At 30.9% G+C, this 13,784-nt stretch overlaps 1 protein-coding gene and 1 long non-coding RNA gene across 11 annotated transcripts in view; one reads left to right on the forward strand and one right to left on the reverse strand.

The window, feature by feature from the left end:
- ANKRD26 (ankyrin repeat domain containing 26) overlaps nucleotides 1–13,784 on the forward strand; it is an 89,784-nt gene that overhangs the window by 41,220 nt on the left and 34,780 nt on the right. For 6 of the 10 annotated variants that reach the window (XM_074268179.1, XM_074268181.1, XM_074268180.1 and 3 more), the window contains 5 exons: nucleotides 731–1,843; nucleotides 4,174–4,400; nucleotides 7,487–7,651; nucleotides 10,028–10,061; nucleotides 10,606–10,744. In XM_074268179.1, the coding sequence (XP_074124280.1) occupies nucleotides 731–1,843; nucleotides 4,174–4,400; nucleotides 7,487–7,651; nucleotides 10,028–10,061; nucleotides 10,606–10,744 (1,678 nt within the window). The remainder of the gene's footprint in view (nucleotides 1–730; nucleotides 1,844–4,173; nucleotides 4,401–7,486; nucleotides 7,652–10,027; nucleotides 10,062–10,605; nucleotides 10,745–13,784) is intronic. The other 4 variants (XM_074268185.1, XM_074268186.1, XM_074268188.1 and 1 more) reach the window with 1 other exon arrangement.
- LOC141543251 (uncharacterized) overlaps nucleotides 1–13,784 on the reverse strand; it is a 65,000-nt gene that overhangs the window by 9,995 nt on the left and 41,221 nt on the right. The gene's annotated exons all lie outside the window — the stretch shown is intronic.

Genomic DNA, 13,784 nt, shown 5'->3' on the forward strand with positions numbered 1-13,784 from the left:
TATATTGTAATAATTTCTTATTTCTTGTTCCTAATTATATATTTAAAAAATCATTTGGCTTCTCTTGCCAATTCTAACCCTCCAATTAGTAAAATAATTATTGGGATTTTCTGAACTGACACCAATCTTAGAAGGGAACTATCTAGACATGTATATTTTTTGGCAATACAATTTTTAAAAATCATATTCTAATTTCCCATAGACTTATGTCATAATTTAGAGTTGATATTTTTACACTTCTAATTTTCCCTTAATTTAAAGAAATATTAAAGTGAGCAGCAAATACATAAATGTAGTGAAGAATCTTACTACTTAAAAGGAGTTGTGAGGTCAGTTTTCTATCCCATCCTAAATTTTGTTTGTTTTTTTATTGAACATATCTGTATTATAATTTTGATGATTTAAAATTATCTTTTTAAACCTATTTAAAAAGTATTATCCTATTAAAACAGAAAAAATTAAGATATGAAATACAAAGTTGTTCCTATTTTGATATGAATATAGTATGACATATGTATATTAATACATTTACCCTAAATCAGAATACCCTGAATAAAACTTACTTTGAAATTTTATGTGTTCTGTTATTTAGAGAAAGTTTAGATAATTTATTATCTTTCCTTTGAAACAAAATGATTTATGATTAGGTAAGATCCTAAGCATAAAGATTAATTTTAACTATTGTTTGTTTATTCTTTAATTTTTCTTTGTCCATATTTTATTACCCAAGGATAAAATTACTTTAGAAACAGTCAACATACCAGAACAAACTGCATTTAACAAACAAGTTAAGCCACTTGGTTTACCAGTTTTGTATCTGAAAAGAATGCCTCAAAGACCAGAGTGCAATAAGAAAGCTCATGATGATGATGTACATTTAGATGCAGATCCAAATTGGGAAGAAAAATATGAAAAAATGTGGGTGGAAGAAGAGAAAATGGAAGTCAAAAAGAATTTTAAAATTATTACAACCGAGTTAAAGCAGATGTTTGGTGAAATTTATGAAAAAGACAAAATTGCTGATCAGTCAACAGAGAAACTACAAGAAGAGGTACTACCAGTCTTTGAAGAGGAATTAAAACAATTACAGGAAGTATCCCCGACTTTGACAAATAACTCAAGTGATTCTGAGAAAAAGAAGAAACATGGAGGCCCTCTCAATGTAGGAGTTCAGTCATTTCCTAGAGAAAGGGAATATGGTATGGAAAGTGCTACTTTGCAGAATTTAAAACTCATTTTCAATGAAAATGTACTTCAGTCATCTTGTTATTTATGCTCAGAAAGTAGCAATCTACATCTTAAGAATTATAATAAGCCAGAAATTGAATGTACCTGTGATGTAAATGAAGAGGATGTTGCTTATAAAGCAGAAAATATAAAAAGAGGTGACTCAAAAATAGCTATAAATGAAATGAAGGAAGATGAAGCATTTGGTATGCAAATGGCAGGAAGTCTGAACAAACATACCACAAATTTGGGACCAGATTCAGGAAGTTTGCTACAATCAAATGGTCTAAGAAGCCAATTTGCTGTCTGCCTTACTTGCTCTGATGAAATGAAATCAGTCATGCAAGAAAAAAAGCCTAAACTTATTACTGCAACAAAATTTAATGAGAAAACAAAACTAAATGAAACCATATTCCAGAATAGTGATCACAATGCCAATAATGCTACAAACAAGCTAAGACCCTGGAGACACTCCCTTCCATATAGTGACAAAATATCAAATATACAACTGGATAAAGAATTAAAGGAAGACATGCAAAGATTTAAAAATGAGTTAGGAATATTGCAAGTAGAGTTCCTGACTTTGGAGAAAGAAAAAATACAACTACAGAAAGAGGTAGATTCACCTCCTAGCCTTCTATTTATTTTTCCTACTCATCAATCATCCTGTGGAACTGATTTTTCACATGATGAAAAAGCCATGTTTAAATGCTTGCTATTTGTAAAAGGTATATTGAAAGTTGAATTTTAAGAAAAATATCCAGAAGGCCTTTTTATAGTTATTTTGGTCATGTAATTTATTTCATCTTATTCCAAAATATTTAGCATATAAACAAGAAACTCTCTCAAGTAGATATGTAAATTGGAATATTAAATTAGGTAGCCAAAAAAGAACAAAGATAAATTAGGATACATACTGAAAAGAAATATAATTAACTCAGACGTTCTTTTATGCAAATCCTTATAAAGAATTTTAAAAGAATTTTTCTTTCTATGAACATTTTTTAGCCAAGTATAAGATGTAAGTAGCTTAATTTTTTGAAACTATAAGCTAATACTGAGAAATTTTAAATTTATCCACTAGATTTAGACTAATATTTTTATTATGATCTGTTAAGTTTATCTTTACTGACTTTACTAAAATGATTTGATATTATTTAATTTTTTACTAAAATTTTTGCTAAAATGATTAGATTTTATTTAATTTTTTACTAATAATTTTTCTAATAACATAAAACATAGTTTTCTTAATTTACTTGAGAAGCATTAATACAGTATTTGTCTATCCCACAACTAATCAATGATAGAGTTGGAAACTTCTGTTTCTGACTACAAGTTCAATGCTCTTCTTCAGTTAGTTGTTTTAAAAATATTTTCATTTGTTATAAATATTTGTCATTTTAGCACATAGAAATGATGTAAAAATGTGAGAAAAGATGGAAAAATAATATCAAAACACTGACTTGTGATATTTTTCAATAACTGACTGGCTTTAGATACTATCAAATTAGCACAGTTCATTTAATCATTCAATTTTATTTTTTGGAAGGGGCTTTGGCAGTCTTTGAGTCAAAACCCACTATTTTATGAATGAGGGGATTATATTACAAGTCATTTTATGTTTTATGTTTTGTCCATAATTTCATTTGTCTTTCTTATAATTACCCTTTCACAATAGTAAGATACAACAGAGGACAGTGGATAGAGAACCAAACTCAGTTAGTCCTAACTCAGTTAGATTCAAGTTCTGCTTCTGACACATACTATGTTACCGTGGACAAGTCCATTTATCTTATCAGGCAACCCCAAGACTAGAAGCAGGACAGATTTGCATTTATAGAGGGAATTTCTTCATTTGGAGTAACCTACACTGATAAAATCACAGGTTTTATACAAAAAAAATCATTTATTATATTATATAATTATATATAATTTATTTTCTTATAAGTTACTTAATGTGTCTGTGCTTTAGAATCCTCATCTGTAAAATGATATAATTAGACTTAAGATTTTTATCAAATCTAAAAAGATTGTGTTTCTTTGAACATGCACAGTGAACAGCCATTCTTTTTCTAGCAGTTTTTCTAGTCTAGCCTAGATCCCACTGTACTTGATTTCTATGTTGTTAAGAATATTGATCCAATATTTCAGTGACTACTTTAAGTTCTTTTCTCCTTCCTTAACTTCACAGTAAGGATTAAGAAATGAGAAATAGGATGGGAAACACCCATCGTATGGTGAAAAATAAGCCAAGGTAATTATTTCTATCCTCAGCTTGGTCTATCTGTTCTTTGTGGAATCAAAGTAAAAAAGGCTGAAAAAGAGTCTGAATGTGTATCTCTTTGTCCTGTATGTTTGTTAAAAAGGGAAAAATCCCTTCAGTAGAACCTGAAGAAAGGATGAGAAAGCAAAATGAGATGGTAATTAGCTATCATTTTGAAAGTTGAGCAAATTTTTTTTCTTTCAAACAAAATTTTTAAAAAGTTATGAGAATTTTGACTTACAAAATTAAAAAAAATGAGTATAATATATTTAGGCTTATAATTAAAAATAAAAATAGGTAAATGAAAAGCAGTATAGCATAACGGTTGGTATGCCAAGGAGATTTTGTTCAAGTCCTGCCTCTAATTAGGTAGGTAGATAGGTAGGTAGGTAGATAGATAGATAGATAGAGATAGGCAAGACATTTAAGATCTCAATGTTCCAGACAACTCTACAACTATAAATTGCCAAGAAAGTATAGACCACCATTGGTAGGGGGAATTTTCTCTTCAGATAGTTCCTTGTACTATTTAAATCACAGATCTAGTACTTGTCCCTAAATAAGCATATACACACACACACACACACACACACACATACATATATATGTATATATATATATATATATTTTTTTTTTTTTTTTAAAGAAAGTGACATATATTAAGTACTAAACTTTCCTTTTAGGTTGAAGAGGAAAAGAGAAAGCATCAGCACAATGAAATGGAAACATTGGAGGACAAAAATGGTGATAAATTAAGTGAAAATATAATGGCTGGCAAAGTTAATGAGCTATTTTCTATGGAGAGCAATCAACTTAATAAAGATGAGGAAAACAAAATCCCTAGGGAAGAAATTCCAATAATGAGCATTTCCAAGGAAATTTCAGTACCTGTCCACCATCTTTTAAAGGAGTAAGTTTGTCAAATAGTTAACTGAAATATTATTATAAAATAATAATGTTAATAGTAAGTTCAATTTGCTCAACATCTAAATTCAGATTCACTGTGTATATATTTCAGTCTTGTTTTTTATCAAGAAAGTCTCATGAATATTTCTTTTTGGCTTTCAGTTGGTTTTTTGTTTGTTTGTTTTTTCTTTTGGAACTGTTTCATCAGTATATATTGAAAGAAGGTAGATAGCCTTTAATGAGATCCAAAAGAATAATCATGAAATATAAGGTATCTATGGCAAGAAGCAAAAGCAAGACAGTTTGCAAATGTATAAATACTTCATCCTAATGAGATGAAAATATGCTTGTAGTTACTCCACAAAATTAGATGGACTCTCTTAATAGTTAGAAAGTTCCCCATCAGTAGAAGTGTTCATAAACAAATCAATTTAAGTACTTCTCATTTGCCAAGCATTGAGGTTTCCCCCACCCCCAAAAAAGTCAGACAATCTAGATTGTCAAGAACCTCACACTTTTAAGTATTGATATGCAAAAAATAGAAAAGACACCCACCAACCCACCATCATGTGAAGAGTGGTTAGAGGACAACAGCCAGAGGTCCAAATGGAAAAATATTCTGGTTCTTTCCCATGAGGATGGAACTGAGGAGAAAAAGAGGAAGGATAGAGGAAGAAAAAAGGGAAATAGACAAAAAAAAATAATAAATAAAGACAAGATCATATAGCACTTGTTCCATAAGGCCTTCTATTGCTCATATGGGTTATGGACAGGCTGGGGAAAAGCAAAAAAAAGCAGATTACTGCTACCTCCTCTCCCACCAAAAAAATCATAGGACCTTAAGATGATAGATAACAACCTGACAGGATTATGATAAAAAGGATTCACAATTCAAATTTGGATTATACTTACTAGACCACCTCTAAAGTTCCAATTCATAAGAGTTGGAATCTGAAAGTGTTCTGAATTGACATTTAGAAAGTAACAAATGTAAAAAAAGCAAGTCCAAGCATACTTTTATTAAATTGATAATTTAACAATAGTATTAAGTAAACCTATCATATAAGATAATTTCAAGAGCAAAAATTACATAAATTCAAGAACATTTATATAAGCATAACACATTTGACAGCCACTTTCCCTACCTCAATAACAGACCTCAGTGGCATGCAGAGAAAAAATTGTTTACTTTTCCTTTGATTAGTAAAAAGTAACAGCATTAGACTTATTTGTGAAAGACAGTAAAGTCATGGACAGTTGAGAAAAAGTGTACTTTTGTTTTAATTGTCATCTTTTCTTTTTTTTATCAGCTTCATTTTCCACTATGTGTCTCCTTATCCTTCTAGAAAAACATCCTTAATCACCACATCAGTATTATATACAATGTACCACATAAATAGTCCTCTATCCTGCCTAAACGAAAGGAGAGGTATTCTCATCTAGATGAAGCTTGGTCAATATAATTTCACAGCATTCAGTTTCAGTTGTTTTATTGTCCTTAATATTTACATTATTGTAGTTACTATTTATAGCATCCTTAATTTGCATTAATTCTTTAAAATATTTTGATGCATCTAAATAGTTATTATTTTTAACAACATATTGTGAGTTCTATTACATTAATAAATGTGTTTAGTCGTTCTCCAGTCAATTAACAAGTACTCTCTTCCCAGTTATTTGCCACTATAAAAAGTGTTGCTGTGACTATTTTGGTTTTATCTAGGACTTTCCTTGCTTGAGTAAAAATACCTCATTGGGATATATATTTAGCAGTGGGAGAGAAAAATAATTTTATAGCCTTAGAGAAATTATTATTTGGAAAAGTTTTGCCTGAAAGTCAGGGCAAAGCAGGGTGAGTTGCAAGAGAACATTCTGTTCAAATTCTTTGAAATTTATGAATAAGATTAGGGGCTGGAATAAATTGATATCAAGAATCATAACAAAATGTGCTGGTTATCGATTCATTTTTTCCCCACAAAGTACTTCTTTGATACTATATTAGAATGGGAAGGGGAAAAGTCAAAGGCTATGTCAACAGAGTAACATACAAGGTTTGTGAGATCCATTCAAACTAGAATCAAAGCACAATCTTTATACATTTGTGATTGTTAATTGTTTAGTGATTTTGCCCACATGCACACTCATACATACATACAAACACAAACATGTATGTGCACATATACACATACATGTTACACAATTGTGCTTAATTCCTAGGACAGTCCATTCCTCTTTACATAAGTCTAATTATTTGGAAAATTTTTGTTTTTTGCTTTTCATATATTGATCCCAAATGTGTTTTTCTGTTCCCTAGTCCTACCTTTTGGGAGGATCAATTAAATATAATACTCTTTTATATATGTTAAGTGTATTTATTATTCCCTATACTCCCAATTCTTCATCTTCTCTTCTCTAGCTAGGATAAACATCTACATATCTTCTGAGTGCTAAATGTATTTCCTAAAATATGTCTCTCAGAAATGAATATGCTCTTCATATTCTGTTCAGAATGTCCTCTCCTTCCTAGATTCTATGCCTCTTAGAATTCAGTCTACAGTTAAATTAAATTTTTTTACTTCCTCCTGGTATTGTTGTCTAATCAGACCTGCCATGATAACTCAGATATTTTGCACATGAATTATCTAGTCAAAACTATCCAGTTTTGTACAGTTGTTGTCTTTTAATCCAAGTGTAGGTAGAAAATGAGGAACATTGTAGGTGAAGAAAAGGTTGGCAGAGAAATAAGCAAAACACATTCCTAGACTAGGGAAGACACAAATCTGACTGGAACGGACCTTGCATTCTGAAAAGTAGTGTGAAAAATCTTTGATAGATTAAAAAAGTAGGCTTGAGTGTGAAGAAACTTCAGAGCCTGGCAGTACAGATTTGATGCACTATAAAACAGGAGGCCATTAAAGATTTACTATCTGAGGAATGATATGATCAAAGTCTTAATTAAGAAAGCTTAGTAGGGAAGCAAAATCTAATATGTATTAAAAGAGAAAGAAAAATTCCCCCATTGTTTTGTTAAAAGTTTTCTCTATTCCAATAGAGAATAGTCTAAACATCCCTACATGGTTTTTTTTTCAGCAATGATTTTGCCATGCATAGGAAAAATGTTAAAAAACCTCAGAATAATAAGTGGATTCCCAAGGATCTTGGTATGACTTTATCTTCTGAAAAGGTGAATTCTGGTATCTTACTCCACAGTTGTGATGACAGCAGTTTAAGTGAAACAGATAATTATGAATTAAGGTAAGCTGCTACTTTATAGAAAAATATTAGCAATATGTACTTTTTGTAGTGGCAGAAGATTATTGCCCTGATATTCTTTGTTCTGAGGATTTAGAATTCTTTCTAAATAGATGGGGGCATGAGACACAATAACACTTTTCAGGCAACTGAATTCCAAATCCCAAGAAATTGCTATTATAGTAAAACAAAGGAGCCCAGACTCCCCATTTATATATATGCCACACTACTTCCCACTACTTGACAGTTGAAATTCTCGTTTTCTCCAACATGACCAACTGGTCATAGTGATAATGCACTCTAATTTCTCATTGTGGTGACAGAATACAACAGGCTCAATATTAGTCCATAGGAATATGGTTTTCACTGTATAAACCTAAGCACCAGTAATACCAACTCTGTGGTCAGAAGTTGAAGGCTGAAGTTTCCATTCTCCTCCTGTCCTAGCATGAAAACTGGAAGACATTGTAGGGGTCATCTAGTCCAAACTCTGTTTACCTATAGTCACACAAGTGAAAAGAGGAAGAACCAGAGTTTGCTCTCCAGATTCAGTACACCTTACACCGTACCACAAGGCCATCATTAGCAGTGGAATATAGGACATATCACACATTTATAAAATAGGGATTATAATCTTTGGGTTATCAGCAGGATTGTGGTAAAGAAAGTTCTTTATAAAGTGCTATAGAAACAAACTATCATTATTCATTCAATAAATATATTTCTTTTACTTTCAGTAAGATATTCTGCTAATGATTGATATTGTTATAATAGTCTTCATTGAAACAGATCATATTCCTAAAACTATGTGGCCGTAGATATACTACTTATAAGTTATATGTTGTATATATATTAGTTAAAGTCTGTTTAACTTATAATTGTTTTTAATAGAATGGTTGACTAAACCCCTGGAAACTGATAGTACCTATTTTCTTCACTTATAATTTGCCAGAATTAACTTACTTCTGCCTGATTTTTCTTCCTCCAGTTTATGTTATTAGGTCACTGAAGCTAAAATATCTCATTATTTTCTAAATACCTAGAAAAAGCCAATCATTCTTTCATAGAATTTCTGTCTCTGAATTGTATTATTCTATTTAATCACACTTAACTTTGAGAATTTGTGTATAGTCTTATCAACATAAGTATTTTCTCCAGAGGAGAATATAGTGGTTTCTCATCTTGTCAGAGATAATGCACATCCTCTCATATTTCTTCCACAAGGAGTCCATCCAATGTGTTAGGATTACAGGTGAGAACTCAGGTTGTCTGGACAGTGACAAGGTGAGAATTCAGGTTGTCTGGACAATTACAAGGTGAGAACTCAGGTTGACTTGACAGTTCTCTGGCTCAGACCTTTGATTTGGGCCTTTAAAGGGAGTTTACACCTTAGGAATTCTAGGAGGAGCAAGCTCATTGGTTGAAGTGGTCTTCCCAGAAGCCCTTGCATTATCCCACGCCCATTCTCTGGGAGGATAAAAAGAGGCAACATTGAGCCTGGAGAGCAGTCTGGATTGGGGAAGGACAAGAGCTGGAGGAGATTCAGAGCCAGGTTTTAGGAAGAAGAGGCTGGCTGGAGGCTCCAGAAGCCTCCCAAGAAACCTGCTCATAGAGGAAAAGATTATACAGAAAAGAAACCTCCTCCCAGAGAAGGATTTCAACTGAGAGACGATCAGAACATTACACCAATGTACTGATAAAATAATTTAAAAAGCATTAATCACATACAATATGAAGTTATGCCAGGCCCTGGGAAAGATAGAAAGGTGAATAAGATAGTATGTGATCACTAGGAGTTTGCAATATGGTAAATAGAACATTCATGCATAGAACTTGAATTTTTAAAATTATGATTATGTTGGTTATTATGTATAATATTTTCTAAAACTTAGAATATGATGAAACATGATGGACATAATTTAATAGTTATTGGTGACTCAGTTCATACTAACAATTGTTACAGTATTCTGTCAAAATTCTTGTTATTTTAGAATCTTAATAATAAGGAATTTGGGATACAAACAATTGAAAAGGTAAATCATTGGTATTCTATTACAAGTTAAGATTTTTATGGCTCATGTTTATTTTGAAAATATATTCTTTCTATTAAAGGAAGAAATTCAGATGTTAATTTTTTTTGTTTCTTTTAAAAACTTTTTAATGGGCAAAGAAAAGCATTATGGTTATGAGATTAAATACTGTTGTATACTATAACGTGGTCTATATAAAAAATAGTGGTTTATATATGTTTACTAGAAACATGAGAAAGCAATTGATTTTCAAATAAGTATATATTAAATCAAATAGATAAAATGATAACAAACCTTATGTGTATCTTCTCTATTATATTCACAATAAAAAGAATTATTTGTCTTTTAGGCCTGCAAAGAAAACATTGAATGAAAAGAATAAGGTACTGTAAAAAATGCTAGAATTATAAATTAGAAAATAATATAATATTCAATGAACAGATAGGACCTCTTTTCTGCATTATAAAGTATAGGACTATTGAACCTGAAAATGGATACTTTTAGAAATAGTCTGCTAGTAAAATGTGAAATATGAATACCAGAAAGCTAATTATGTTGCCTGATTTTCTTCATTTCCCCCCATAAATAAAATGAAGACCATTTATTATTTATAAGAAATATTGTGATTTGTGATCATTTTCATAAGGTTGCTAAATAATTCAGCTTTTAGATAGGTAAGTGGCCTAATGAATAGAATTAAGAAGACCCTAAGTGTGAATCTGTCCTTGAGCTCTTAAATAGCTTTATGATTTTGGATAATTAATTTCTCTAATAACCTGTTTCAAAAATTATGAGTGGTGCTTATCTTACAAAATTATGAAGATGCCATGAGATTGTTGTAAAAACCTTAAAGTACTATGTAAATGTTAGCCAATATTGTTATTTTTAAGTTTTTACTATTTTATAGTACTTTTATTTATTTTATAGGACAAAGTACAGGTGGATGCAGATGATCTTGATGATCTCACTCAGTCATCTGACACAGCTACAGAAGATTATGATTTGCCTCCCTCAAACTATAAGAATATTATGTTATTGATCGAACAACTTAGTGTTGATTGCAAAGGTAAGAATATTTTTAAATTTTGCTAACAGAATATTAGTATTAAGTAGAATTCAAAGATGTGTGTATATCCAAAAAGATACCACTGAAGACATACTGGGGATTTGTAGCAGAATAGAAGTGACTGATTATTGGAGGCTCTGACATTGGAGTCTAATCTGTGGCTGAAAAGGATTATGATGTTGGCTTCAAAGTGATGAGTTTTTTTCAGCCACAGACATTCTCAAAGTTGACCTACTATTTGTTTCAATTAAATAAGAATTATTAAATACTTAGTGTGCCAAATACACAAATTTTAAATGAGACAATCCTTTTCTTTATTGAGTGTGCAATCTTTTAGGAGAATAGAGCATATGTAAGCGACTCCAATATTAAAAAAAATACATATTTTTGAAGCGTTTAGTCATATCGCTTTGAGGTATAAAGTGGGAAAGATCATTAGCTATCAAGAATAAAAAAAAACCTACCTATTTATGAAGATAGCATTTGAGTTAAGTTTTAAAGGATGGCTTTGAATTCAATATGTTGTGGAATTATAGGGGAAATGAAATGAACATTTCAAACATGGGAATTGTGAGCAAAGAGGCAGGAAAATGTCAGTGAAAATCCATGTATGTATATAATACATATGGAAAGATAGAGTATTACAATATTGTAGATCTAGCTTTGTGTGTATAGAAAAATCATTTAAATGGAGTTTTGTTTTCTATAAAATACTTTTTTTCAAAGGATTATTATGGAGAAGGTATTTTATAAGCCTGCATGTGCTATATTAGTACTTCATGTGAGTTATTCATATTGAGTACTAAGATAAAGTGTATGAATTTTATTTGGTTGATAATAGAAGAGCATTGTTGAAGACATTGACATGACTTGTTGCATGAAGTGCTCTCTTCCATGAAAAGAATAGCCAAAATATTAAAATCTTTCACTGAGTGGCCAAAAATGTCACCAATCTCACACATTTTCTATCTATTTTTTATAATTCTTCTCTTAGCATAGCACATAGGATAGTGTACTGAACATGATGTCTTAATACCTATTTTCAAATTCTGCCTAATATAACTACTGACTAATTTCAACAAATCCTTTAACTTCTCTGTGACTCAATTTCTTATTTTGTTTTGAAACTTTGATCTTATGATTTCCCTTACTGTCAACTTCACCACCTACTACAATCACTGTGTCTACTTCAGTCTTGTTCTCCCCCATGTCCTTGTTGCTTCAATTCTGCTAAATGCTGAAAATTCAATATGAAGAATTAAATGTTGACAAAGGAAACCAGATAATCAAGTCAGTCTGTAACTTGATAAAAGTTTTTCCACTTTTAATAGTATTTCATTTTTCCAAAAAACATGCAAAATAGTTTTCAACATTCACCCTTGCAAATTTTTGTGTTCCAAATTTTTTCCCTTTCCTCTCATCTCTCTCTCCCCCCATATATGTCATATCCTAAATGGCAATCTCATATAGGATATGTGCAGTTCTTCTAAACATATTTTTACATTCATTATGCTGTGCAAAAAATAAAAAAAGAAAAAGGGAATAAAAAGAAAAAAAACAAGCAAACAAGCAATAACAACAAAAAAAGATGAAAATATAATTCTTTGATCTATATTTAGTCGTCACAGTTATCTCTCTGGTTGTGGATGGTACTTTCCATACAAATCTGTTGAAATTGCCATGAATTACCTCATTGTTGAAAAGAGCTAGGTCCATCTTTGAGTACAGTATTCTGGTTCTGCATACTTCACTTAGCACCAGTTCATGTATGTATCACTCTGCTGGATCAAAGGGTATGCAGTTTTATAGCCCTTTGGGCATAGTTCTGAATTGCTCTCCAAAATAGGTGTATCATTTCACAACTCCATGAACAATGCATTGGTGTAAAACACACATTTCTAACTCTGGGTTAAGTCTAAATTTATCTCTGTACAATAAAGTACATGGGTTTTATGCCATCTATTTTTCTTAAGGCTTGGAAGATTGTCTTTTTCTTTTTCTTCTGGTATATTTTTAAAAGTTACCAAAAATCTGGCTAGTGAATAAATGATTAATGATTTTATTGTATGATATTACACCTGATTTATATTATGTCTCTAAAAAACAAGTAGTGTTTTTATAATAGCTTTTTATTTTTCAAAATCCATGCAAAGATAGTTTTCAACATTCACCCTTTCCTAACCCTGCATTCCAAATTTTCCTCTCCTCCTCAACTGCCCCCTAGACAGCAAGTAATCCAATATAGGTTAATCATACACAGTTCTTCTAAACATATTTCCATATCTGTCATGCTGCACAAAAAAAAAAAAAAAAAAAAAATCAGATCCAAAGGAGTGAGGAAATGAGGAAGAAAAACACAAGCAAGCAAACAACAAAGGTGAAAATCTATGTTGTGAACCACATTCATTCCCCATAGTCCTTTCTCTGGATGCAAATGGTTTTCTCCATCACAAGTCTATTGGAATTGACCTGACTTACCTCATTGTTGAACAGAGCAAAGTCCATCAGAATTGATCATCACATAATCTTGTTACTGTATAAACTGTTTTCTTAGTTCTACTCAACTTACTTAGCATCATTTCATGTAAGTTTCTTCAGGTCTTTCTGAAATCAGCCTTCTGATCATTTCTTATAGAACAATAATATTTCATTACATTAATATATCATAACTTATTCAGCCATTCCCCACTTGATGGGTATCTATTCAGTTTCAAGTTCCTTGCCACTATAAAAAGGGCTGCTACAAAGCAAGCAGTGCTGCATGTAACTATTTAGAGTAAAATATTTATTATACTTATAAAATAATTCAGCATACTTGTAATATATAGATATTAAATATATAAATTATTTTATTGATCTTACTTGTCCCACTTGCAGTACACATCAGAATGTTTACTTTTCACATTTTTTTAAATTATTGTGAAGAATTCTGAGGTTTCAATTGGTTTTTTTAAATAAAATAATGTGTAACTTAGAGATTATTTTTAATTGTTCACAGTTCTCACAGGAAAGTAGGTTATTTTCAAATTCAATTCAAATG

Source organism: Sminthopsis crassicaudata, chromosome 5, assembly GCF_048593235.1.
Source record: "Sminthopsis crassicaudata isolate SCR6 chromosome 5, ASM4859323v1, whole genome shotgun sequence".
Classification (NCBI taxonomy): domain Eukaryota; kingdom Metazoa; phylum Chordata; class Mammalia; order Dasyuromorphia; family Dasyuridae; genus Sminthopsis; species Sminthopsis crassicaudata.